This window comes from Mustela nigripes, chromosome 16 (assembly GCF_022355385.1).
Source record: "Mustela nigripes isolate SB6536 chromosome 16, MUSNIG.SB6536, whole genome shotgun sequence".
NCBI classification, from domain to species: Eukaryota; Metazoa; Chordata; class Mammalia; order Carnivora; family Mustelidae; genus Mustela; species Mustela nigripes.
The window spans coordinates 21,361,621-21,387,266 of record NC_081572.1 but is presented as its reverse complement, the minus strand read 5'-3'; the positions used below and the strand labels follow the sequence as shown (position 1 = coordinate 21,387,266).

At 40.5% G+C, this 25,646-nt stretch overlaps 1 protein-coding gene across 3 annotated transcripts in view; it reads left to right on the top strand.

Annotated features, from left to right (window-relative positions):
* The window catches only part of WIPF2 (WAS/WASL interacting protein family member 2), a 49,815-nt gene that overhangs the window by 5,956 nt on the left and 18,213 nt on the right, over positions 1–25,646 (top strand). For 2 of the 3 annotated variants that reach the window (XM_059378477.1, XM_059378479.1), the window contains exon 2: positions 19,072–19,203. In XM_059378477.1, the coding sequence (XP_059234460.1) occupies positions 19,141–19,203 (63 nt within the window). In that variant the 5' untranslated portion in view covers positions 19,072–19,140. Of the gene's footprint in view, positions 1–7,009; positions 7,133–19,071; positions 19,204–25,646 lie in introns of all 3 variants that reach the window. The other variant, XM_059378478.1, reaches the window with a different exon arrangement.

The window sequence follows — 25,646 nt, the reverse complement described above, 5'->3', positions numbered from 1 at the left end:
GACCAAAGAGTGTTGCAGATGGAGAGCATGGCATAGGTGAAGGTCCAGAGGAGGGAAAGAACATGGCTGTTTTGAAGAATTGAAGGAAGTAAGTGCCAGTGTGTCTGGAGCTTGGGGAGCGAGAAGTAGAGAGGTAGGAGGTAAGGCTTCAGGGTTGTGAGGTCTCCAAAAAAACCATGTAAAAGTGAAATTTGAACCAGTCTTTACAGGAGAGATTTTTTTTGTTAATATTAACATATAATGTGTTACTGGTTTTAGGGGCACATGTGTGTGTTTCATTAGTCTTAACTCAATACACAACGCTCACCACAACGCATATCCTCCCCATTGTCCATCACCCGGCCATTCCATCCTCCCACCTCCCTCCCCTCCAGCAACCCTTAGTTTGTTTCGGGAGATTAAGAGTCTCTAATGGTTTGTAGGAGGGATATTTTTTGTCAGGTTTTTTCACAGATACTAGTTTACTAGTGTTAATTCTGAAATCATCAGTATCATAAATCTGATGCCTGTACAATGGAACTTTTTTTTTTTAAGATTTTATTTGACAGTGAGAGAGATCACAAGTAGGCAGAGAGGCAGGGGGAAGCAGGCTCCCCACTGAGCAGAGAGCCTGATGTGGGGCTTGATCCCAGGACCCTGAAATCATGACCCGAGCCGAAAGCAGTGACTTAACCCACTGAGCCACCCAGGTGCCCCACAATGGAACATTTTTCAGAACTTTTTTGGGGTGGCTAGGTGATGGACATTGGGGAGGGTATGTACTATGGTGAGCGCTGTGAATTGTGTTAGACTGATGAGTCACCTGTACCTCTGAAACCAATAATATATTATATATTAATTAAAAATAAAATAAATGGAGGGGGAGGAAAGAACTTTTTTGAATAAAGGCTATTTTATTTATTTTTGAAGATTTTATTGATTTATTTGACAGTGATCCCAAGTAGGCAGGCAGGTGGGGGTTGGGGGTGCAGGCTCCCCACTGAGTGGAGAGCCTGATGCAGGGCTTGATCCTGGGATCATGACCTGAGCTGAAAGCAGAGGCTTTTTGACCCACTGCCCCAAGTGGGTTTAACCACTTTAACCCAGGCGCCTTTAACCCAGGTGTCCCAAGGCTATTCTTTTTTTTTTTTTTTTTTTTTTAAGATTTTATTTATTTATCAGAGGGAGAGAGGGGGAGAGAGCGAGCACAGGCAGACAGAATGGCAGGCAGATGCAGATTGAGAAGCAGGCTCCCCGCTGAGCAAGGAGCCCAATGTGGGACTCGATCCCAGAACGCTGAGCAGCTGCCCAACCAACTGAGCCACCCAGGCGTCCCCCAAGGCTATTCTTTTAGTCTTGATTTCTTCTAGGTCCAGCAAATTAAATTTGCATGGCTGGGTTAAATCTTAAAATTTTAAGAATCTTCGAAATTGGTTTGGAAGTTAGTGATTATTGGGGAACCACTCTGAGATTCTGGGAGATGATGAGTCTATGGCCATACTACCCTGACCACACCCAATCTTGTCAGATTATGGGGGATGATGAGATGGTTAGTTTGCCAGACCTGCTATTTAGGAAGAGAAAACCTATTTACATCTTGAGAATATTGACTGTTTTTTGTAAGCCTCATACGGCTACAGAGAGAGCACAGATGTTCTCATTATGAACTGGTGACTATAATACTCTGTTGTACTCGTCATCTAGGCCATATGTCTTAACGTGATGCATAACTCTTGTTGGGCATGCAAATGAATCAGTAGTCCAAAGGCCATTATAACTCTGAATATATGAAAGCATTTTTATCTGCAAGTGCATTGACTTTTGTTCAGAAATCATAGTACTCTTGCTCAAAGCCCAGATAGCCCTGTTCGATTTAGTACCTTTCTTGTGTAATTGGATCAGCTTGCCCTGTTTTCATAACTTAAAGTAGAATCTTGGTTCAGCAGCCCAACACTAGTGAGCAAGGAATGAAAATGTGCAAATTTTTCTAGCATTTCAGCAAGAAGCGTCTTTGTATCTGCTGGCTTAAGGGCATTAGAGCAGGAGAAGAGTCTCCTCAACAATGAAAGTGACAGCTTTGTTATTAGATTATCTGTGGTGAATTGGGACTTAATATATTATCTTTGAAATGAGGTGTGACACTTCTCTCCATGTGAAGTCTGGATCAACGTTTTATGGAGCATCTGTTTAAGTTTTCTTTCAGGACTTTTCTAATGGAGACTGTCATCACTGGATTTGCCTTACTTCTGACTGTTGTCCGTATAGGCTTTTCCACTTGTCTGTCTGGGATGTGCGGAATGAAGGCTGGCACATGGAAGCTGAGGCCTGGTCACGTAAGACCTGGCTGTGCTACAGTGAGAAGAGCTGTTTTATGTCATCATTAACTCGGTTTCAGCCTCCCTTGTAAGCAGCCTTGTAATCTAATTAACAGTTTCTTTAAAACAAATGATTTCTTAGAACTTCTAAAGATTTTTTTTTAAAAGATTTTATTTATTTGACAGAGAGATCACAAGTAGGCAGAGAGGCACGCAGAGAGAGAGGGGCAAGCAGGCTCCCTGCTCCCTGCTGAGCAGAGAGCCCGATGTGGGGCTCGATCCCAGGATGTCCTGGCCGAAGGTAAAGGCTCAATCCAATGAGCCATCCAGGTGCCCCCTTCTAAAGATGTTTTGACCACAGATGTTGGTTGTTTTTGTTTTTCAGTTAGTTGTGTTAAATTGAAAACAAAACCTAAAAAAGGAGCTAAGGTAATTGATTTTAAGGTCTGACTCTCTGTTTTTGTGCCTACGTTTGAAGTTAATTTTGGTCACAATTTGTTATAGTGGCCTGGAAGTTCCTCACATATCTGACATGTGGTAGAGTAAACTCTGTGGTGGTGAATGTTGTTAGGTGACACCATGCTGTGGCAGAGATTGAGGTCACATTAGGCACCCTGCTTTCATTAGAGTTAGAGTTGAATTGGAGGCGCAGGTTTCAGAATTAAGCATAATGGCCTTTTAATTATTTTGGTTGGTTTGGGATTTTCTGCTGTTCTTAGTTACACTGGTAACAGATCCAGTACAGACATTATGTTTTGGAATTGTGGTCAGTCTGAGGTTTGGTTTTGCTTATACAGTGTTAGGATTTTTGGGGTTTTAGTAATTAAATGTTTGGATTTTTTAATTTTCACAGTAAGAATACATAATTTAAACAGTCAATAGTACTAGGAGACAGATTAAGAGAAAAAAATAGCTGCTCCATCTTTCCTTAATTGTCCCGTTACTTTTAGTACTTTTTTTTCTAATGCATATTATTTCCATATTTTTACATAGTATGCTTATACTATACTTATACAGTTATGCTTATATTGTTATTTCTTGGTCTTTCCAGTCTTAGGTATTATCTGTTGAATTTCTACTATGGAAGATGATTTGGCATTTTTTTAAAAAAGATTTTTTTTATAAAGATTAATGTATGTATTTATTTTTTATATAGCAAGGGAGGGCACACATGTATAAGTCATGGGGGAAGGGCAGAGGGAGAGTGGGAGAAGCAGACTCCATATTGAGTGTGGAGCTCAACACAGGGCTTGATCCCATGACCCGTGAGATCATGACTCAAGCTGAAATCAAGAGAGGGTGCCTGACAGAGCCACCCAGGTGCCACAAAGATTTTTTTATTTTTAAGTAATCTCTACACCCAGTGTGAGGCTCAGACTCAACCCTGAGATCAATAGTCACATGCTTTACCAACTGAGCCAGCCAGGTGCGCCTGATTTTGCATGCTAACACTCAACCCTTCCTGCTGTCCTCCTAATACAGATCCATCACAGTTTTGATTAAATCAACATTTTGTATGTTTTCATTTTTATTTTTTTATTTTTTAAATATTTTATTTATTTATTTGACAGAGATCACAAGAAGGCAGAGAGGCAGGCAGAGAGAGAGAGGAGGAAGCAGGCTCCCCACGGAGCAGAGAGCCTGATACGGGGCTCGATCCCAGGACCCTGGGATCATGACCTGAGCTGAAGGCAGAGGCTTTAACTCACTGAGCCACCCAGGCGCCCCTGTTTTTATATTATATATCAGAGTTCAGTCAGAGAAACAAACCATTATTTTTTTTTTAAGATTTTATTTATTTATTTGACAGCGAGAGATCGCAAGTAGGCAGAGAGGCAGGCAGAGAGAGAATAGGAACCACGCTCCCTGCAGAGCAGAGAGAGCCCGATGTGGGACTTGATCCCAGGACCCTGAGATCATGACCTGAGGCAGAAGCCTCAGTCAGAGGCTCAACCCACTGAGCCACCCAGGTGCCCAAAACAAACCATTCTTGATATTTCAAAGAGGATATTAGATGCTGACAAAAGGTCATGGGAACACCACCTTGCAGGGATTCTAAGAAACTGCTGGTATAAATAATCTTGGCTGTCCAGGCGCCTGGGTGGCTCAGTCAGTTAAGCGTCTGCCTTCGGCTCAGGTCATGATCCTAGCATCCTGGGATCAAGCCCCGAGTCGGAATCCCTACTCAGCAGGAAGCCTGCTTCTCCCTCTCCCAGTCGCCCTGTTTGTGTTCCCTCTCTCACTGTGTCTCTCTCTGTCAAATAAATAAAATAAAATCTTAAAAAAAAAAATGTAGTCTTGGCTGTCTTAAATACCAAAGTAGGCAATATGTAGAATATTGGAAACTTGCAAAACCACGTATCTGTCATCTGCTAGAGACCACGCATTTGCTTATAGCTGCTAGAAGAGCGATAATGGCACATACCTTTCTTACAATCTTCTAGGTCTTGAGTGAGTGACTCTGTACTGATGGAATTTAAACTACAACCTCATTGACACAGCATTCTGGGAAATGTAGTTTTCCAGGTTTTCGGTCTCCCCTTCTGTCCCCATGAGCCAGAAGGGGGGGTAGAGATAAATGTAGCCTAAAGAAGAAAAATTAACTGTGATTATACACTGATTATACTATATTTCCTTATATATTTTTCTTTTAAATAATCATTCTCATTCTTTTTTTTCTTCCTTCCTTCTGCTTGATTTATTATCAATCACTAATTCATCCCTAAACTCGACAAAAGTATAAATCTTTTCAGTACAAATACTTTAATGGAGCTTCTTTGGGAGGCTTTATGAAAAGGTTCCATTGGAGGGGGCATTTTGGGGGCCTTGCATGTTTTGCCTGCACGCTGGTTGGACGTTTGACTAGATATAAAATGTTATATTGGTGATGGCATTTCTTTGGAAATTTTAAGCCTCGTTTTGTGGTCTTCTAACTTTTAATAGTCATATTGTGAAGTCTGATTTTATTCTGATTCTGGATTCTTTGTATGGAATTTGTTTTTTCTTTGAAAGATTTTAGGGTGTTGTCTTTACCCCAGGTATTCTGAAATAGAATGATATGTGACTGTGTACTTTCGTGTGACTATTCTAAAATTCATCCGGCTTGGCATTCAGTGGGACTTTTAGTCTGAAGCTTATTTTGATTTTCTTGTGTTATATTTTTGATAATGTATTTTTTTGATGGTTCTCTACTTTGTCTTTCTGGGAACCCTTGTTATCCAGATGGTGAAATTCCTACACTGGTCCTCTTGATTTTGTTTTTTTCCCCCTCATGATTTTGTCCTTTTTTTTTCCCCCCTCATTCCGTTTTCAGATATTCTGAGCTTTTTCTTCTAGCTCTTCTGTTGTACTTTTAATATTTGCTATCAATGTTTTAAATTTCCAGGAGCTCTTTTTGTTCTCAGAACTTTAAGATTTTTACACGTTGTTAGAAATTGTTTTGTTTACTTTGATTCCTGTCTTTCCTGTTAGAGATTTTCTTCAAATGTCTGGTAATTTTTGGCGGTTTACTTTTAGGAATGAGGCACTCATAAGCTCTGAGTGTGGAGCCCTGGCTCATCAAGTGGTAGGCATCACTGTAGGGTGTACTGGCAGCTGGTCATTCTCCCTGGAGAGGACTCCTCCAGTCTCCTGCCTAGAGAAGACAAGCCCAGCAGCAGGTGTTTTGGAGCCAAATGGGGGAACAGAGCTGGGGAGGGAAGAGGTCTCATCAGTGAGTAGATAGAGTTACTCGATCTCCCTATTTTCAGTATGATACTCCTGCCCTAGGCTGTAACTGCTCACTTGGTTCAGAGGTCCTCTGCCTGGCAGCATGGGCAAGGGGAAGAGGGGATCTCTTTCTTGTATAAACTTTCATCAGTTCTCCTGTTTTAGCCCCTCCAACCACCCTTTGTTCAGAGGTACCAGGTGCCTTCAGTTTCTGAGTTTTTTCTGAGTTTCTGTGGTGGGAATTTACCTTGTGCTGGAAGCGTTTAACTTTTTCCTTTCTGTGAGGTTACTTGTCACCAGTGCATGTGCCTTCCAGCTTTCCAAAATTTTGTTGACATCTTTCTGCCGTTGCGTCCTTTTCCCCCTCCCTCCCTCCTTCTTTGTTTCTTTTTCTTTTTTTCTCTCTTTCTTTCTTTTTAAGGCTTATGCCTTTAAAAACCTCCCTTTGCTGTCATTTTAATGGTGTTTCATGAGGGAACACTGATAAATGCCTGCCACACGTTTATGTTTAACCAGTATGTTCATCAGCTTTTTCTTGCTGCTCTCCATTCAGTCACAGTAGCCTGGGTGTAATTGAGTACTAATACTCCTTCAGAACAATGTTTTTCAGACTTCCCTAACACCAAGAATTACTTAAGGTGCTTGTTGAATATACAGGTCTCTCTGCTGGAAGATTTCTGATTTTAGTAGTTCTGGATTAGGGCCTAGGCAAGCGTGTTTGTTTTAAAGAGATGCCCTAAGATGTGTCTTATCTTCAGGCAAGTTTGGAAACTCTGTTTTAGAAAGGTTTTCTAAATCTTTATTGCTCCCAAGTCTCTAAGGCAAACTCCTCAGGCTTCAACTAATATTGCTTTTGTATTCAGAATGTGTTTTAGTCTGTCTGGCTTTGGTCTGGATTTCTAAGTTAGAGTGTGTGTCCTTCATCTGATTAACTGCCCTATTCTCTGGTTAAATGCTGCCTGATGGTAATAACGTTGGCCTTATGTGACTTCTTTTTTTTTTTTTAGCCACCATTTCTAGACCCATTGTGTGGTTGTGTCGTTCCTGGCCTGTGTGGGTGGAGAGGAAATATTAGTTATGAACATTGAGCTACTCTCTGCATCATTTCACCGTCCAAATCCAAGAATCTGGTAAATTTTTTTTTGTGAAGTGGAAAATTGACTCAGGCTTTGAAAACAGTTGTACTAATTATCTGCCTTGGATTTATGCAGCATCATTTTTGGAGATCTTAAAGGTGTGATTTGAAGTTTGTTTTTAACTTCCATAATATGAAAGGGCACATTCTCTTCTCCTTTTTGTATTATGGATCCCTAAGGCCTGGAAAAGCAGAATGGTGTACCTTTTACTACCCGTCTGTAAGGCATCTGGAAATGAGGTGTTCGCAGCTTCTCCTTGGTTGCTTTGTGTTGTGTGGCAGTCAGGAACCAAATAGTACATGTCTTATGTTGTAGAGGCCAAGTGTAGGCTCCTAGTTCTTAGTTCTTGGAAATCTTGTGGCTGTTACTAGCTAAAATGTAGCCTGAGGAAGTCATGTTGGCTCTGACATAGAGCTGATTTCCATTCTAAGGCAAACAGCTCCATAGAAACAGCTCTTAATATGTTTTTGTAAGTTCCTTTGAAACAGTTTTGGTGAATGAAGTCACAAAAACAGTGAGAAATCTAAAGTGTTACTGTCTCACAGAGTATTGATTACTCTCCATGTTATGAAGTATTCCTTTGAACTGTTGCTGATTTACTGCAGTTGACTGTTTCTGTACACCTTTCCCCACCTTTCCAATACTTTAGTGTTTTCAGGTTAACAGGATTTTCTCTTTGCTTAGAGGGGTGTAATAGGGGCTGGTGATGTTTGGTGAGGTCATTCCCTGATCTCTGTTTAGGATGATTTTCAGACAGTTAATTTACAGTTACTCTTTGCATTAGTTAATCTGTAGCCATCTTTTTAAAGAAGCCATTCTTTGCAGCTGTGGTTATTTAATTGAACATAAGAGTAGACTTCTCATTGATTTGTCATCATTTTAGATGTGAGGACATGGCTCCTGGGTATTTGGGAATAACCCATGGTTTCTCATATTTACTACATCAAGTAGTATGTGAATAAGTAGACTTCTGAGTTTATGTTTTTAGGGCTTTATTTATATGTTTGTTTATTATTTATTTATTTATTTGACTCAGACAGGCAGAGAGCACAAGTAGGGGAAGCAGCAGAGGAAGAGGGAGAAGCAGGCTCCCTGCTGAGCAGGGAGCCCAGTGCAGGGCTCAGTCCCAGGATGCTAGGATCATGACCTGAGCCGAAGGCAGACACTTAACTGACTGAGCCTCCCAGGCACCCTATTTATTTATTTTAAAGATTATATTTATTTACTTGAGAGAGAAAGAGAGCAAGCACAGAGGAAGAGGGAGAAGCAGATGCCCACTGAAGAGGGAGCTCAATGTGGGACTTTGATCCCAGGACCGTGGGATCATGATCCAAGCCAAAGACAGGCACTTAACCAACTGAGCTACCCACGAGATTTTTTTGTTTTGTTTTTTTAAAATGATCACCTATTTAATTTAATTTAATTTTTTATTATTTTTTTAAGACTTTATTTATTTATTTGACAGAGAGAGATCACAAGTAGGCAGAGAGGCAGGCAGAGAGAGAGGAGGAAGCAGGCTCCCCCCTGAGCAGAGAGCCCAATGTGGGGCTCCATCCCAGGACCCCGGGATCATGACCTGAGCCAAAGACAGAGGCTTTAACCAACTAAGCCAAAGAGGCACCCCTGTTTCTAGGGTTTTAAACAAATCTAGGTCAAGAGGAAAGTGTCACATTAGGAGGAAAAGCTGTATCGTTGGGATGTATACTTATGTTTCTTATTAGAGAAATAATATTGAAAGAATTTCATTGTACAGTTACATATCTTTATTCTACCTCTTTTTCTCTTTCAGGGTTGTGTGCTGATTTTAACAGTGAAAAGTTATTGATGTGGAGAGTAAAACATTCAGGCTTAGTTGTAGGAGTTGTAGGATTATCAGTTTAAATATTCATGGTGCATATGTGATTTTTTTTTTTTTTTTTTAATCACTTGTTTTGGGTCAGTCAGATTTGCTGCGTAGTTGAATTTCCATGATGGAAAATGCCTGCAGTTGGAAAAATGATTCTTTCCCCTTCGTGGAGTAACCTTGGAGTTTTAATTAATTCCATCTATGCATGACAGAAATGTATTTCACCAGAGGTTTGAGTGAATTGAATTTCAAGGGGGAAGGTAGCATCTTTTCCATTGAGAGAAGAGGGCTGTGAATTATTTTTAAACTATATAAAGGTTTTTTTGCATGGGTTGAGGAAAGGGTGATGAGATACCTGTAACATGAAAGTTATTGTCGTCTGTTTCTTTTTATGTAGAAAACTAAAATGCTTTAGTGGAAATCCTCCACTATATTCTTTCCTAGAACACATAAAGGTATGTTCATAATTCTGTGTTGACATCAGTTCCCACGTAATTGTAGGAACCTGTTTGGCTCCTGCTGTTTGTTAGTCTCCTCGAGTGGCATGTGAATACTCTTAGGTAGCTTCTGGCACTTCTCCCATGTTGGGTTCTTTGGTTTGGGAACTGGATGCCATTGTGTTTACTGTGGTAATGAACTCCTAACTTGCCATGCTGTACTGCTTTTCAGGAGCAAAATTGAAGGGCAGGTCGGCAGGCAGACATGATCATCAGATGATTTTTTAACCTGGAAGGCTTCCGGTTAGTATCTAGGTCCCTAGCTGTGCTTAAACCAAGTCATCAATGGCAGTCTGTGGGATGAATGAGATAACTGATTGAACTTGTTTACTTTGGGCGTGGAACTGTTAATGGGTTTAAACTTCTTTCGTATAGGCATATTGGATGGGGAAGGATACTACTTTTAAGGGGTTTGGAGCATGGCCTGTAAGGTCTCAGAGTTCATCTTCTACCACTCTTTTCTGTACTCTGTTTTAGCTACCTTGGCTTTCTTACTAGTTCTCTGACTTGTCAAGCTTGTTCCCATCTCAGGCTTTTTACTGGCTGTTTTTTAATTCTTCTTGGAGTGCTCTTCCCCCATATCTTCATAGGGGTTGCTTTACTCATGGAGAGATTTCTTTGTGAAGAGCCAGCCCCCCTCCCTGCAACCCTATCTAAGAGAACACTCCTGGCTCGGCTGGGTGGCTCAGTCGTTAAGTGTCTGCCTTAGGCTCAGGTCATGATCCTGGAATCAAGCCCTGCCTGAATTGGGCTCCCTGCTCAGTAGGAAGCCTGCCTCCCTCTCTCTCTGCCACTGCACTGCCCCTGCTTGTGTTCCCTCTCTCACTGTCTCTCCCTGTCAAATAAATAAAATCTTAAAAAAAAAAAAAGAACACTCCTCCATACTCCTACTTTCACCCTTCATGATTCTTTTTTTTTCATTCTTTTTTTTTTTTATGATTTTATTTATTTATTTGACAGAGAGAGATCACAAGTAGGCAGAGAGGCAAGCAAAGAGAGACAGAGTGGAGGAAGCAGGCTTCCTGCCGAGCAGAGGGCCCGATGCTGGGCTTGATCCCAGGACCCTGGGATCATGACCTCAGCAGAAGGCAGAGGCTTTAACCCACTGAGCCACCCAGGCACCCGTTTTTCCATTCTTTTTATCAGTAATTGAGATGCAAGATTTTGTTTCCTTGTTTATTTCTTCCACTAGAATGTAAGCTCCAAGATTGTAGAAACTTGTTCAGAACTGGGTTTATCAATCTCAGCATTAATGAGATGAGATGATACTTTTTTGTGGGGGGCTGTCCTATGCATTATAGAATGTTTTCTGTTCATTAAATGCCAGTAGCACCCCCTAGTCATGATAATCAAAAATGTCTCTAGATGTTGCCAAATGTCTTTTGGGAGACAGAATCATTCCTCTTAGAACCATTGTTATAGAACATTGCTTTGAACCTAGAGCGTGCTTAAGAAAATACTTATTGAGTGGATTAAGTGATGGGTGCTCAATAAATATTCACTGGATGATAAATAAATTCAGCAATGAATTGCTGAATGAATGAATTCAGCAAGTTAAAAACTTTTGGAGCACTAAACCAAGCACATAGCCTCCTTGTTTCTTCCTTTCCTTTTTTTTTTTTTTTAATCTTAGGTATTTGTCAAAGAGAGAATACATGCACACACAAGCAGGGGGAGCAGCAGGCAGAGGGAGAAGCAGACTTCCCTGATGAGCGACGAGCCCGATGTGGGGATCAGTTCCAGGACACTGGGATCATGACCTAAGCCTAAGGCAGACCCTTAAACTAAGCCACCCAGGCAGGCACACCTCATTTTGAACTTGTTTTTTTTTTTTTTTTTAATGGTTTAGAGACAGGGAAATAGTTTTCTTTTTTCTTTTTAAAATTTTACTTATTTATTTGACAGCGACACAGTGAGAGAGGGAACACAGGAGTGTGTTCTCCTTGTGCGAGTGAGAGAGTGAGGAGTAAGAAAGGGAGAAGCAGGTTCCCGCTGAGCAGGGAGCCGGATGCAGGGCTTGATCCTAGGACCCTGGGATCATGACCTGAGCTGAAGGCAGACGCTTAATGACTGAGACATCTAGGCACCCCTCGAACTTGTTTGATGTGAATATTTTTAGGGTTTGTTGTTTGGTTATGAATATTTGATTCATTAATGGGTTTTAATGTTTATGCTTGGAAAGTTTGCCACCCACCTACCTGAATTACTGAAGCCACATTAGGCAAGGCTGTATTAAAGTTCTTTCTGTCTGGGATTACGTACTCCACAAACAAAAACCCCATTTTGCACCGTGACTTTCTTTGTTCCAGAGCAACTGGCTTTCCATTTCTGCTAAACATTTATGTTCTGTCTCTATTAGGTTTATTTTGATTTGAACTGTTGAATAAGAATTCCATTGAGGGGAATGTCTAGAATCTTTCCTCTTGAAGACAGAAGTCTTCTCTAGATTACCTGGAGAGAAGCGTAGTCAGAGTTATTGGTCTTTCAGAGAGGATCTTGAAATGCCTCTTTCATCTCTCTCTCTCTACTTTAAATTTATTTATTTGAAAGAGACAGAGCACCAGTAGGGGGAGCGGAAGGCAGAGAGAGAGGTAGAAGCAGACTCTGCACTGAGCAGGGAGCCTGGGGCAGGCCTCTGTCCCAGGACCCCAGAATCACAACCTGAGCTGAAGGCAGATGTTGAATCAACTGAGCCAGCCAGGTGCCCTTCTCTGTTTCTTTATATTGGGGGGAGGTTTAATAGGATATTAAAGACTTGAACGTGGGGGCACCTAGTTGGCTCAGTTGGTGGAGCCTGTGACTTTTGATCTTGGCATTATGAGCTCGAGCCCATGTTGGGTATAGAGATTACTTAAAAATAAAATCTTAAAAAATAAAGAATTGAACATGTATTTCAGAAAGGAGAGAGGGGTGCCTTGGTGGCTCAGTCAGTTAAGCATCTACCTTTAGCTCAGGTCATGATCCCAGCATCCTGGGATTGAGCCCCACATCAGGCTCTCTGCTCATCAGGGAGTCTGCTTCTTCCTTTCCCTTCCTCCTCCATTCATGCTTGCTCTTTCTCCCTCTCTAAGATAAATAAATAAAATCCTAGGGTGAGCAAAAAAAAGGAAAGAAAAAGAAAAAGAAGGGGCACCTAACCTAGCTGGCTTAGTCAGTAGAATATGTGAATCTTCATCTCCGGGTCATGAGCTTGAGCCCCATGTTGGCCATAGAGAGTTACTTAAAAAAAGAAAAAAAGAAAAAGAAAGAGAGAGAATTTTCTTTTCTTTCTTTTTATTTTTAAGGGAAAGAAAGAGGAAGCATTTTTTTTTTTTTAAGATTTTATTTATTTATTTGACAGACAGATGACAAGTAGGCAAAGAGGCAGGCAGAGAGAGAGGAGGAAGCGGCCTCCCTGCTGAGCAGAGAGCCTGATGCGGGGCTTGATTCCAGGACCCTGAGATCATGACCTGAGCCAAAGGCAGAGGCCTTAACCCACTGAGCCACCCAGGTGCCCTGAGAGAGAATTTTCTTTTGATTGGTTTGGTATAGCAATTTCCTACTATTTTCACCAAATTCATATTCATATAACTGATTCTTGTAAGGTAAAACTAAAGCCCTTGAGACTTTGCTGAGGGAGAGAGCCTGCTTTTTAAGTCAGTTTTTTTTTCTCCCCTATGGGATTTTATTGGGTACTTCAGTACAAAAACTAATTTACTTGGTAATCAAAGTTGAGATGAAAGGAAAGTACTGTTACCTAAGGTCTCTTAGCATGAAAGTAGATAGCATTTAGATTTAGAATTTAAAAAATTTTTTTCTTTTAAAAAATAACTTGCAATTGAAACTTGAGTTATATAATAGCAGAATGCCATTTGAATAAAGGCCCCAAATGGTAGTAACTAGTATACTTTTGAGATAATTTTAAATACATGAGAAAAGCAACAACTAAATTGGATTCTTCATTTATCAAATGTGAAAGGTCAACATCTTTGTACTTGGGAAGTCTCCTGTTCTTAAAATGTGGGAATACATATTTGGAATGAAATGTTAGGAAATTGAATAGAAAAATAGGTTTTGTCTTTTGAGGAATAGAAGAGAGTGCTTTTTGAAAGTGCATTGCTTGAGTTTTATGAAGACGTCTCTGAGTTCTGTGATAAATTTGACATTAGGAAGATATGAAATAATGCTCTCTGATCTTGCTTTCAAAGAAACTGACTCCTGAGGATGTGAAAAGCTTATTCCATCATGGTTTCTACGATAGAAGGGCTTAAGAGGGGAATAGGAATTGGTGTGTTGCTGAGCTGGAGGCAGCCTCACAATATTTCTGAAAATCAAGGTCTCTGAAGAACACAGATGGTGAGGTTTGTAGTTCTAATTTAAAAGATCAAAAAGGAAAGACTTAAAATTCTGTAAAGAACCCTTTTCTTTCTTCTTAGGTTTAATCTCAGAAATGTTACTTTTTAAAAATTGCAGTACACAGTGCTTCCTGAAAGCCTGAATTTGTCCTTTGATTAAAAGTAGTCGGTCACAAAATTTATCATTCTGTGGGGTACCTGGGTGGCTCAGTTGGTTGTGTGTCCGACTCTTGATCTCAGCTCAGGTCTTGATCTCAGAGTTATGAGGTCAAGCCCTGCATTGGACTCCATGCTGACCACAGAGCCTACTTAAAAAAAAAAAAATTGTCATTCTTTTATAAAACTTTATGAGTGTTTTTGGTTTGCTTGTTTTTAACTAAAAGTAGTTTTCAAAGCAGACCCTCTGCTTTGGATTAGTGACTGTATCATATCAATATTAAATTGGTTTGAATAAAGGTTTGGGGATTTGCAGCAGAAGGAATGTTGTATTCATGTAAATTTACTGAAGTTGCCTGCTCTTGGGAAACACAGAGCTGTTTATATTCTACTAATAAAATAAAAATTTGGGGTGGGTTGAATTTTCATTTGGTGAAAATAGTAGGAAATTGCTATACCAAACCAATTTCCATCACAAATGTTTTTTTGTGGTGATTAGTGAAATAGCAGGGAATCATAAGATCTAGATTTGAGTCCTAATTCTGCAGTTTACTCCAGAATGATCTTGGGCGGTGCCCTTAGATCATTCTCTTCTCTAGTGTGCACGCATGCAATTGCATTGCACCTGGAGCTTTAGTGTCCTTGCCTGTAAAATGGGAAGCAGTGATCCTCTACCGTAGATCCTCTACCATGTATCATCGTATACACAGTGTCACCAATAGGAGCATGTCACTCATGCAGCCTTTGTGGAGGCAGAAGAAAGGTTGAGAAGCACTGCTGGTTGTTAGCATGAAAGCCTGTCCATTAATGGTAGGTTTTGTGTTTTTTGTTTGTTTGTTTGTTTTAGTGCATCTGTTTTGAAATTAGAGTTTGAATTGAGCCTACTTTAAGAAGGCATCTGTAACTGTGTAATATATTAGTGGACTTTTCCAGTGGATTGCTTTAAAAAAAAAAAAAAGATTTGCTTTGCTAGAGAATTACTGTTTTGCCTTATTAACGGTGTTCACTGTTAGGTATAAGGTTGTTCCACTAAGTGATTTCGTACTTTGTAGCATATAGGTTGGATCACCTGTGGATAAGAAAAGAATTAGGGACTTACCTGAATCTCTTTTCCTAGTCATTTTTGGAAACAGTTTCAGTCCTGGCAATGGCAAAGGTAGGTAGTACTGGAAACTCAGAAAAGACAGGAACTGAGGTGACTGGAATTAGTTGAAAATGTTTGTTTCTGGATAGATTATTATTTTTCCTATTGTTTTCTGCTATTATTTACCTATTTATTTATTTATTTATTTTTAAAGATTTAAAGAGCACACCAGAGGTAGAGAAGGGGGAGAGGGAAAGGGATAAGCAGATTGCCTGCTGAGCATGGAACAATGAATGGTCTCCATCTCAGGACCCTGATCATGACCTGAGCTGAAGTCAGGTGCTTGAACGACTGAGCTACCCGCGTGCCCCTCTGCTAGCTTTTTAAAAAGGTGCTTTGGTGTAACTGTCAGAATGAACCCAGAGAATTAAAAAAGAATAAGTTTTTTATTTTTCTCTTTCTCTTCCTTTTATTTTAAATTTGCGTGCTCCTCCATTATAGATTGATCATGAAGATTTACTATTTTGATCAGTTTTTTTCCTTTCTTTCTTTCTTTTTTTAAAGATTTATTTATTTATTTATTTGACAGACAGTTTACAAGTAGGCAGAGAAGCAGGCAGAGAGAGGGGGGGAAGCAGGCTCCCCACTGAGCAGAGAGCCCAATGTGGGGCTGGATCCCAGGACCCTGGGATTGTGACCTGAGCCGAAGGCAGAGGCTTTAACCCACCCAGGCACCCCAGGTTTTTTTCCTTCTTAAGATTTTATTTATTTGAGAGAGAGAAAGACCATGAGGTGGGAGAAGCGTCAATGGGGTGGGGGGTGGGGGGAAAGCATGGCTCCATCCCAGGACCCTGAGATCATGACCTGAGTCAAAGGCAGACACTTAACTGACTGAGCCACCCAGGTGCTCCTATTTTGATCAGTTTTTAAAGTCTAGTGTGTTAGATCCCTGGCAAAGAAAAACTAAACTTAGCTTTGAAACCAGACATCAGGAGGTATTTCCTTTAAAGGATGGTCAGCTGCTCAATTTGTGAAGTGAGTTCAGACATCATTCCCCATGGGAACCATCTAGCCAAAGTCTAGTTGTCCGAAGTCTGTTGTCCAATTCTTTGTGATTGGAGCAAAAAGCTCTGTTGGGCACCCAGCTTATAGTGGTATTATTGGAAAGGTTGGGATTGTGAAGGTCTCACAGTTGTGTTTCTGATCAAATTCTACCTGCCTCTAAAGATTCTTGGTTTTTAGAACCTTTGGAATATTTGCCCTTTCCGTTCATCATTGAGAAAGTATTTAAATGGTTTTGGGAGCATTGAGGGAAATGTTAAAGTGGGTATCCCTTTATTCACAGGGAAATTTTGTTCAGAACCAAACTTCCTCAGTGGATTGCAATGCGGGTTCCATCTTTTAGGCTTGTTTTGGTACACATGGTCTTTCATTTGTGCTAGGGGCTACCTGGGAGATTTCCTGTGTCCTAATCTCATTAATCACCTTGCTTGGAAGCAGTTCTTCCCTGGATTAATTTGTGAAGTTGATTATCCTGTCTTGAACCTTTCTTGTCATCTGTAAGTTGCACTCCCAGTGATAATGTTATTTTGGCTTTGACTTTTTGAGGGGAATAGGGGTGTCAAGAAGTGGGATTCCCTTGGAATAGCTTTTTGGATGAATTAATTGTTCTTGACGTTTAGTTTTATTTTTGCCCTCTACTTTAATGTCTTAGGGCAAGAGAGTTCCCTGGTTTTAGTCTCATTTGTAAAGTGAGGATCTCTTACAGACTGTAACAGGAGGACAGCTATAGTTTTGTTTTTGTTTTTTTTTTTTTGTTTTGTGTGTGTGTGTGTGTGTGTGTGTGTGTGTGTGTGTGGCATGATAAGTAGCTAAATTCTCACATGGTATTTATACTCTGATCAGATTCCAAGGATGTGACTATACTGGGAGTCAGTAAACTATGGCCCACAAGTCAGCTCTGGTCCATGGTTTGTTTTTATAATGCCCATGAACTATGAATGGTTTTACATTTTTTTTTTTTTTTAAGATTTTATTTATTTGTCAGAGAGAGGGAGAGAGAGCGAGCACAGGCAGACAGAATGGCAGGCAGAGGCAGAGGGAGAAGCAGGCTCTCTGCCGAGCAAGGAGCTTGATGTGGGACTCGATCCCAGGACGCTGGGATCATGACCTGAGCCGAAGGCAGCTGCTTAACCAACTGAGCCACCCAGGCGTCCCGGTTTTACATTTTTAAAATGTAAAAATGTAGTTTTAAAATGTAAAAATCCAGAGAATGAGAAGACGGGCCATGCATTGGGAGAAGATATTTGCAAAAGACACAGGTGATAAGGGATTGTTATCCAAAACAGACAAAGAATTCTTAAAACTCAACAATAAGAAGACAGTCATATTGAAAACTGCAGAAGACCTAAACAGACACCTCACTTAAGAAAATATACAGATGGGAAGTGAGCATGTGAAAAGTTAAACTTCATATGTCATCAGAGAATTGAAAAATTAAAACAGTGAGATTGCACTACTACAGACCTACTAGAATGGTCAAATTCTACAACACTGACAACACCAAATGCTGGCAAGAATGTGCAGCAGCAGGAACTCTCTTTCATTGCTGGTGGGAATGCAAAACCTTACAACCACTTGGAAGACAGTTTGACAGCTTATTATACAATGTAACTCTTACCATACGATCTGGCAATAAGTACCATCAGTGGTACTTACTCAGATGAGCCAAAATTTATGTTCCCACAAAAACCTGCACAGGAGTATTTTTAACAGCATTATTCATAATTGTTAAAACTTGGAAGCAACCAAGATGTCCTTCAGTAGGTGAATGGATAAATAAACTGTTGTACCTCCAGACAATGGAATATTACTCAGCACTTTAAAAAAAAAAAGGAGCTGTCACGCCCTGAAAAGGCATGGAGGAAACTTAAACGTGTACTACTCATTGAAAGAAACCAATCTGAAAAAGGCTGCATATTATATGATTCCAACTATGCGACATTCTGGAAAAGAGGAAACTATGGGGACAGTAAAAAGGATCAGTGGGGAAAGGAGGAATAAACAGGCAGAGAATAGATATTTTAGGGCAGTGAAGCTATTCTATGACGCTACAACATGTAGCTGTCATTATACATTTGTCCAAACATACAAAATAGAGGTTGGCAAGAGTAAGCCCTAATGTAAACTATGGACTTTGGGTGGTAATGAGGTAGCGATTGTATCAAATGTCCAACCCCAGGATGTAGATAGTGGGAGAGACTGTGTATGTGTTTGTGCAGGGGCAACAGGAGTACATATGGGTATCTTTTTGCACTTTTCTGCTAAGTTTTGCTGTGAACCTGAAACTACTTTTAAAAATAAAGTTTATTCGGGCGCCTGGGTGGCTCAGTGGGTTAAGCCGCTGCCTTCGGCTCAGGTCATGATCTCAGGGTCCTGGGATCGAGTCCCGCATCGGGCTCTCTGCTCGGCGGGGAGCCTGCTTCCTCCTCTCTCTGCCTGCCTCTCTGCCTACTTGTGATCTCTCTCTGTCAAATAAATAAATAAAATCTTTAAAAAAAAAAAAAATAAATAAAGTTTATTCTTTGATTTATTCTTTGATTTGTTTTGACATTTTTAGAATAATTTTTTTAAATGTCAAAACAAATCAAATAATAAAATATGACAGAGACTGTATATGGCCTGTAAAGCTTAAAATATTAATTTTTTTAGCGGGGGAGGGAGAGGCGCAGAGGGAGAGAGAGAACCTTAAGCATGCTCCACACCCAGCACAGAGCTTGATTTCACAACCCTGAGTTCGTGACCTGAGCCAAAATCCAGAGTCAGACTGAGCCCCTCTGGTGCCCCAGTATTGATATTTATTATCTGGCCATTTACAGAAAAAGTTCACCAAGCCCTGGACTACTATCACAGAGGAACTAGGGGATGAGTTTCTCCTTCATGTCATGCCCAGTCTTCTAATTCTCCTGGGTGTCTCTGATGGCAGAGTTCTCATTGAATTTCCATTTCATTTGCAGGTATATGAGTGACCTAAAGCTGCAAAGTGAAACGGAGAGAAAGCAGTGCCAACTGCGAGCAGGGCAAGGATGCCAATTCCTCCACCCCCTCCACCGCCGCCTGGTCCTCCTCCACCTCCCACTTTTAATCAGGTAGGTAGTCTTCGCACCTGGGTATCTCAAAACCTTAATGGATACATAGGGCTTCCTGGTGTAAGACATACTGTACTCAAAGATATGTGGTATAGAAACAGAGAATAAGTAAAGTCTCTCTTCATTAACTAGTTCTGATTTCTGAGAGGTCCTCTTGGGACTTTAATGGCTTGTTTTCTTGGTCTGATTCAGTCTAAATGGAGATTTGTTCAGGTTACATCAGAGTAGTCTGATGTCTAGTCTTTTGCCCCTAAAACTATTTGTTCTATAAAGGTCAGTACAGCATTTCTCTGGCATCATTGAGGAAAGGGACGGTAAATCCTAGTGGTTGTTTCTTGCTACTATTTCATCTCCTTCTCTTCTCTTCCAAACCAGTTCATCCTAAAGCCAAGTCTTTGAAGTCTACCAGCCCATCGAAAAAAGGAGTTTCTGGAAAATACTATTAAGAAGACTTAAAGGTTTAATAATGGGAGGGAAAAGCAGTGTGGTTTCTGAACCAAGGAGGCAACCATTTTTACTATATGTGGATTGTGACATCTGGTGTCACATGAGAAAGAAGCAACCTGGGTGCTTTATCGTTCTATTTTTTTTTTTTTTTTTAAGATTTTACTTCTTTCTTTAATATTTTGTTTATTTGTTTGTGAGAGAGAGAGTAGGGGGAGGGGAGATGGAGGCAGAGAATCTTAAGCAGACTATGTTGTGAGCACAGAGCCTGACACAGGGCTCGGTCTTGTGACCCTGAGCCAAAATTAAACTGGGCAATTAACTGACTGAGCCACCCAGGGACCCCTTAAGATTTTATTTATTTATTTGTTTGTTTGTTTGTTTTAAAAGATTTTATTTATTTATTTGACAGAGAGCGAGAGAAGGAACACAAGCAGGGGGAGTGGGAGAGGGAGAAGCATGTTCCCCTCTGAACAAGGAGCCTGATGCTGGACTCAATCACAGGACCCTTGGATCATGACCTGAACCAAAGGCAGACGCTTAACAACTGAGCCACCCAGATTCCCCTTAAGATTCTATTTTTAAGTAGTCTCTACACCCAAGTGGGGCTTGAACTCACACCCCAAGATCAAGAGATGCATGCTTTACTGACTGAACCAACCAGATGCCCCTGTTTTATTCAGTTTTGTAAAATTTAGAAGTGAAAGGAACTTTTGGGAATGAATACCTTGGTGGGGGAATTGTTACTTAACAGATGAGAAGTACTGCCTTACAGAGGAAAAGCAACTTGCCTAGCTAATTTATTTTAGAACTTCAGGTCTGCCAACTTGGTTTTTTCTCTAAGTTCCTATTTTTAGACATTTTGTTTGAGGATATATATGAACCCCCTTTCTGGATGAAATTTTATATGGAAGTCCAATAAGTGCAGTAGATAAAAGCAGAGCTGCTTTGTTTATAGTGGGATTCAAGGACCCAAAATATATCCATGGATCTCTTCTGATGATGCCCTGCATCATGCTGTCTTAGTCATTTACTCAGTAGCCTTTTGTTGGGGCTTACTGAGTATCAGAGACTTGATTAGGCATATAACTTAGAAAATCCAGATAATTGGGGCACCTGGGTGGCTCAGTGGGTTAAAGCCTCTGCCTTCGGCTCGGGTCATGATCCCAGGGTCCTGGGATCGAGCCCTGTGTTGGGCTCTCTGCTCAGCGAGGAGCCTGCTTCCCTTCCTTTCTCTCTGCCTTACTTGTGATCTCTCTGTCAAATAATTAAAATCTTAAAAAAAAAAAAAAAAAAGAAAGAAAGAAAAGGAAAGAAAATCCAGATAATTTTACTCTGAATTTCTATATTTCTCGAGTCTTTCCCAATAAGCTTTATTTATATAATTAAAGAGAGGCAAAACATGCAGATAAGAAAAAGAAGCAAATAAAAATAATCTGTAGTATCATTGCCCAGAAATGAGACAGTTCTGGCCTTCAAAGGCTTCCAGCACAATGGGCGAGATAGACAAGTCAACAGGGAAATTCCATGCTTTGCAGAAATAAATGAGGCCACAAAGAAGCATGGCTCAGTACTGTCTGGAGGGATTGGAGGCAGTCAGATAAATCTTCGAGCTGTGAAGTGATACTTGAGCAGAGTTTTAAACTATGAGTAGTGTTTAGCCAGAAGGAGAAGACAGAGGGCAGGCACTTGGTATTGAGGAAGTAGAATGAAAGGGTGCTGATTTGTGGGAAAGCATACCCAGGATTGGATCATTGCTTGAGGGGCCTGGTGGGAGATGAAGCCAGAGGCTAAGGCTGAGGGTTTTGGCTTTTCCTCCAGACAGTGATGAGAAGATAGTGTACTTTCAGCAGCAGGAGTCACCTGACAGGGTGTGTGTTAGAAAGGTCATCCTTCACAGTGTGGAAGTGGTTTGGGGTTGAGGCTGGAGGCAGGGAAGTCAAGACTCGCAGATAGAAGCCTGTTACAGCTGAAAATCTGAGAGTTTGCACTAAAGCCGTAAGGATGGGAGAGATGTCTACAAGAGACAGAAAGTAAAATCTTACAGAGTTAGTGACTGATGCAAGGAAGAGGAAGGAGGTTGGAACAACTGTAGTTTGGGAGATTGAATGATGGTGCCATTTACAAAGTGAGGTTTGTGGAGGAGGATGTGAACTCAATTTTAGAGATGTTGAGTAATGTTTTAATAATTTTCTCTTTGCAAAAGTAATATATTTCAAGAAATTTATGAACTATGGTTGGGGCACCTGTCTGGCTCATTCTGTAGAGCATGGGACTCGTGATCTCAAAGTTGTGAGTTTGAGTCCCACAGTGGGCATAGAATTTACTTTAAAAAAAAAAAAAAGAGCTTTATGAACTGTGGGTAAGCATAAAGGAGCAATTATCTGTAATCCAGCCATTCACAGTAGTTTTGTGTATATCCTTCTCCTCCCTTCTTCCTTTTTTTTTTTTTTTTAAGGTTTTATTTACCTAATTATTTATTTGACAGAGACACAGCAAGAGAGTGAACAGCAGGAGGAGTGGGAGAGGGAGAAGCAGGCTTCCGGCCAAGCAGGGAGCCTGATGCTGGGCTCCATCCCAGGACCCTGAGATCGTGACCTGAGCTGAAGGCAGACACTTAATGACAGAGCCACCCAGGCGCCCCTCCTCCTTCCTTCCTTCTATCTCCTACTTTTTATAAAAAGGAGGCTGTGCCATATGTACCTACTGATTTTTTTTCTCCCCCTCCCCCTATCGCCAGTGCTGCTATGTTATGAGTTCTAATCTGCTTAGTCATTAATACATCGTGAATGGCTTCTTACATCATTAAATGGTTAGTGATATTAAAATTTTTTTACTGTACTAAAAATGTGGCAAAGATTAGAGAATGCCAATAAAAATAGAAAATATTAAGCTATTAATAATTAATCTTTGTTAACATTTTATGTTTTACATATTTATTATAGGAAAACTAGAAAAATAAATATAAAGAATTACTACCCAAGGGGCACTTAGGTGGCTCAGTAGTTAAGTATCTGTCTTCAGTTCAGGTCATGACCCCAGGGTCCTGGGATCAAGCCCTGCATGAGGCTCCCTGCTTGGCAGGAGGACTGCTTCTCCCTCTCCCACTCCCCCTGCTTGTGTTTCCTCTCTTGCTATCTCTCTCTCTGTCAAAAAAGTAAAATCTTAAAAAAAAAAAAAAAAAAGAATTATTACCCCATATTAACTTTCGTTGATATTAGCATATATCCTTCTGGAAACATTTGGTATGTATGTACCTTTTTTTCTTTCGGTACAACTACTGCTTATTGAGCACCAGGCACTGTGCTAAGTTCTTGAAAAGTGCTGTTTCATTTAATTTTCAGAACTACCCTGTGAGATAGGTTCTGCTTTAATCTTGTTAAATGTTTTGTTTGTAATTTTTTTTACTTGATTGTGTCAGACATTTGCTATCTAAAGACACTTACCTTGCACATCTTTTTTTTTTTTTTTAAAGATTTTATTTATTTATTTGTCAGAGAGAGAGTGAATGAGAGCGAGCACAGGCAGACAGAGTGGAAGGAAGAGTCAGAGGGAGAAGCAGGCTCCCTGCGGAGCAAGGAGCCCGATGTGGGACTCCATCCCAGGACGCTGGGATCATGACCTGAGCCGAAGGCAGCAGCTTAACCAACTGAGCTACCCAGGCGTCCCTTAACTTGCACATCTTTAAGAGCTTAACTGGCATTCCCTTCTGTGCTTGTGCCATCAGTATTCCTTTTGATTGAACTTTTATATTATTTTTAGATAGTTTTATGCTATTAATAACATCTTTGGGGTGCCTGGGTGGCTCAGTGGATTAAGCTTCTGCCTTTGGCTCGGGTCATGGTCCCGATCAGGGTCCTGGGATCAAGTCCCGCGTCGGGCTCTCTGCTTGGCAGGGAGCCTGCTTCCCCATCTCTCTCTCTGCCTGCATCTTTGCCTACTTGTGATCTCTCTCTGCCAACTAAATAAATAAAATCTTTAAAAAATAAATAAATAACATCTTTGTGTACTTTTCTAGTTGTTTTCTTAAAGTTAATTCCTAGATAGAATTCTTGTGTAGACTTTTTAAAGTTTGATACAAGGGATGCCTGGGTGGATCAGTCAGTTAAGTGTCCATCTCTTGGTTTCAGCTCAGGTCATGATCTCAGGGTGGTAAGATACAGCCCCGTGTCGGGCTCTGCATTTGGTGTGGAGCCTGCTTAAGATACCTTCTCTCACTATCCTTCTGCCCCTCACCAGGGTCTCTCTCAAAAGAAAAAGAAAAAGTGGAAGGAGGAAAAGGGTGTTTGATACATAAACTTCTTTCTGTAAAGATCATACTATTTAACTTCCTCTGGATAATACAAAAGAGTACCTGTTCCCTTAAATCCTTATGACCACCATAAGACAGTTATGTATTCTACACATTTTTTTTGAATACCCCCCCGTGTGCTAGGCAGCATACAATTGTCAGTGGACCCTGCCTTCATGAAGCTAAGCAGTCTCCTGTTACAGTTCTAACTTTAGCCAGTTTCATTGGTAAATAATGATACTGTGTTTTAGCCTGCATTTTTAATTTTTTTTCCATATTTGCTGGCTTGAGGATTTCTTTTACACAGTGTTTATATCCTTTGGTTATTATCCTGTAGATTTATAAGTCATCTTTATGTTAATGCTGTATAGAATTAGGACACTGCCTTTGTGTGTCAGATGATTTTTTCCTTCTAGTTTGTCATCTGCTTATTATATTCCTAAGTAAATAACTTAAAATAAACAAGTCTTCGAGTCTTTCCCTATATTTTAGTTGTCATGTCCTTTACCTTACTTGCTTTTTTCATTTGGTTACTTCTTTGGTTTTTTTTTTTTTTTTTTTTTTTATTTACATTTTATAACTCAACTAGAATTTGAGAGTAAGCTATAAGGTAGGGATTTAACTTGTTTTTTCTCCACACTTAGCCAGTTGTTATTGGTAGCTTATATTTATTTATTTTTTTGAAATGGGAAGAAGTTATTTTATTTTTTTAAAGATTTTATTTATTTATTAGAGAGACAGATCACAAGTAGGCAGAGAGGCAGGCAGAGAGAGAGAGAGGGAAGCAGGCTCCCCACTGAGCAGAGAGCCGGATGCGGGGCTCGATCCCAGGACCTTGAGATCATCCTGAGCCGAAGGCAGAGGCTTTAACCCACCGAGCCACCTAGGTGCCCCGGTAGCTTATATTTAATGATCTGTGCCTTCTGCACTGCTGAAATACTTTTATTATTTCTTTCTCTTCTTTTTAAGATTTTTAAAAATTTATTCATTTGAAAGGGAGAGAGAGAGAGAACTAGTGACAACATAGGCAGAGGGGAGGGTCAGAGGGAGAGGGAGAAGCAGACTCCCTATTGAGCAGGGAGCCTGACACAGGCCTTGATCCCAGGACCCCGGGATCATGGCCTGAGGCAAAGGCAGATGCTTCACTGACTAAACCACCCAAGCACCCTCATTTTTATTATTTCTTATATAGATGTAGGTTTGTTTATGAACTTTGTATTTTATTCCATATATCTAGCTGTCTGTCCCTGCGCTCCTGCTGTAGTTGGTCCTAGCTTTTGGGTGGTACTAGTTCCATTCTCTTAGTTTTTCTACTATACTTAATCTTCCAGATAGATTTTAAGATCATTTTTTAATGGTTTCCAAAAAATTCCACTGTGGTTAATTTAAAAACCTCTACATTTAAAAATTGTGTAAGGTATATGGTATGATGTGTTACATTTTCAGTACATGTGGGATATTCACTTAGAGATGTCCTGTAGACATTGGCACATAGGGGTGTGAAACCCAGGGCCAGGAGTGGCGACGAGATGTAAAGATTGGAGATACTTGGGTTTTTCAGCAGTATTCAAACCCTGTGACTGGTTGAGCTTGCTCAGGGAGATTTAGATGGAGGCTGAGGATAGGCATTTAAGAGGTAGGTGGAAGGCGAAGAACTCAAAAAGAAATATGATGTTGGAAGAGACCATAGGGTAAGTGGGAAAGGCAT